General features: G+C 59.4%; 1 protein-coding gene across 1 annotated transcript in view; it reads left to right on the top strand.

The window, feature by feature from the left end:
* LOC104270798 (suppressor of tumorigenicity 14 protein homolog) overlaps positions 1–1,432 on the top strand; it is a 10,766-nt gene that overhangs the window by 5,342 nt on the left and 3,992 nt on the right. The window contains 3 exon segments of the mRNA XM_009865264.1: positions 296–455; positions 661–788; positions 1,327–1,397. Coding sequence (XP_009863566.1) covers positions 296–455; positions 661–788; positions 1,327–1,397 — 359 coding nt within the window.

Genomic DNA, 1,432 nt, shown 5'->3' with positions numbered 1-1,432 from the left:
GAGTGGCGTGTGACACACCTGCCACATCGCCGGCCCTTCACAGGGGTGAATTTTTGGGTGCAGTTTCACCTGCCGGCAGGCAGGGATCTGGAGGGTTGTGGGCTTGTGACCTGTCACAGGGGTGTGTGTGCACTCACCCCTGAGTTTGTTTGAGCTGCTCACCTTGTGTTTGCCCCCAGAAAGGAATTAAACGTGCCTGGAAAAGCAAAACAAAAGCTGTTTTGTGGTTGAACCCCTCCAGCCCAGGTTTTGGGAGCAGCTTTTCCACCGTCCTGCCTCCTCTCCCCTCCTCTAGGACATGAGCTACCCGGAGGAAGGCGTGGAGTTCCTCCCGGCCATGAACTCCAAGCAGATGGAGAAGCGCGGCCCGAAGCGGCGCGTGGTCGTCGCCGTCGTGATCGTTGGTTTCCTGCTCGTCTCCCTCACCACCGGCCTCCTGGTCTGGCACTTCAAATGTGAGTGGCACTCAGTCTGGTGGGTGGCGACGCGGAGGGTGTGGAAAAGCTTCTTTACCCGGCATTGCTGACGTGTGCCCCCCATCTGGGAGGCTCCGGGGAGTGGGGGGACCCCATTTCCACCCCCAGTGCCCCAACTGCTGTTGCTGCTGTGCTGCATCCCAGCCCTGACTGCAATTTCCACCTCTGATCCGTCGCTTTCCAGACCGGAACGCTCCTGTCCGGAAGGTTTTCAATGGCCACTTGCGGGTTCTCAACTGGGATTTCCTCGACGCTTACGAGAACTCCAGCTCGCCCGAGTTCATCATGCTGGCCAAGAAAGTGAAGAGCACGGTAAGAGGCTTCTCTCCTCTCTCCTCCCACAAGCAGGACTTTCTCCTCTTGCCCCGTGGCCCCGGGAATCTTGCATTTAAGACTTGCTTGGAGCTTTCTGGCTCCTCTCAGCTCTCCCTGCTCGCCCTGGGCTGCGTGCCCAGAGCTTGCCTTGCCATCAGAGCTCCATCCCCGGCATCTCCCTGCCTCTGCCACCCAGCACCTGGGCAAATACGGGGAGAGCTGGATGATTCAGGGCAGGGAGCCGAGGCAGGAGGGCGTCTGCCCTCTTTGCTAACGCCGTGGCTGGGGCTCGCTTTTCCCCCTTTTTGAAGAGCGGGGCGAGCTGAGGCAGAGCGGGCTGTGGTGTGCAGGTCTGGGTGCTTCTTGGACTCTTAACCCTCCCTCTTCCTCTCTTTGGCCCCTGCAGATTCCTGCAGCCAGGGATGCCGGGTATGTGCCCTCGTTTTCTGTAGCGGGCTTGAAGCTCTGTCTGTCTGTAGCCTTTCCCCGCTCCTCACTTGTAGACGTGCCCAACACACTTCTTTCAACCTTTCAGGTGGAGGACATCTACAGGAACCATGAAGATATTGGCCCTTACCACAAAGAGACAGTGATCACGGCGTTCAGGTGAGTGGCAGGGGCTGTCTGGGGGGGGGGGGGGG

The sequence above is a fragment of the Apaloderma vittatum genome, unplaced genomic scaffold, assembly GCF_000703405.1.
Source record: "Apaloderma vittatum isolate BGI_N311 unplaced genomic scaffold, ASM70340v1 scaffold4722, whole genome shotgun sequence".
NCBI classification, from domain to species: domain Eukaryota; kingdom Metazoa; phylum Chordata; class Aves; order Trogoniformes; family Trogonidae; genus Apaloderma; species Apaloderma vittatum.
The sequence above is the reverse complement of the archived record's forward strand: the minus strand, read 5'-3'. Positions and strand labels throughout refer to the sequence as shown.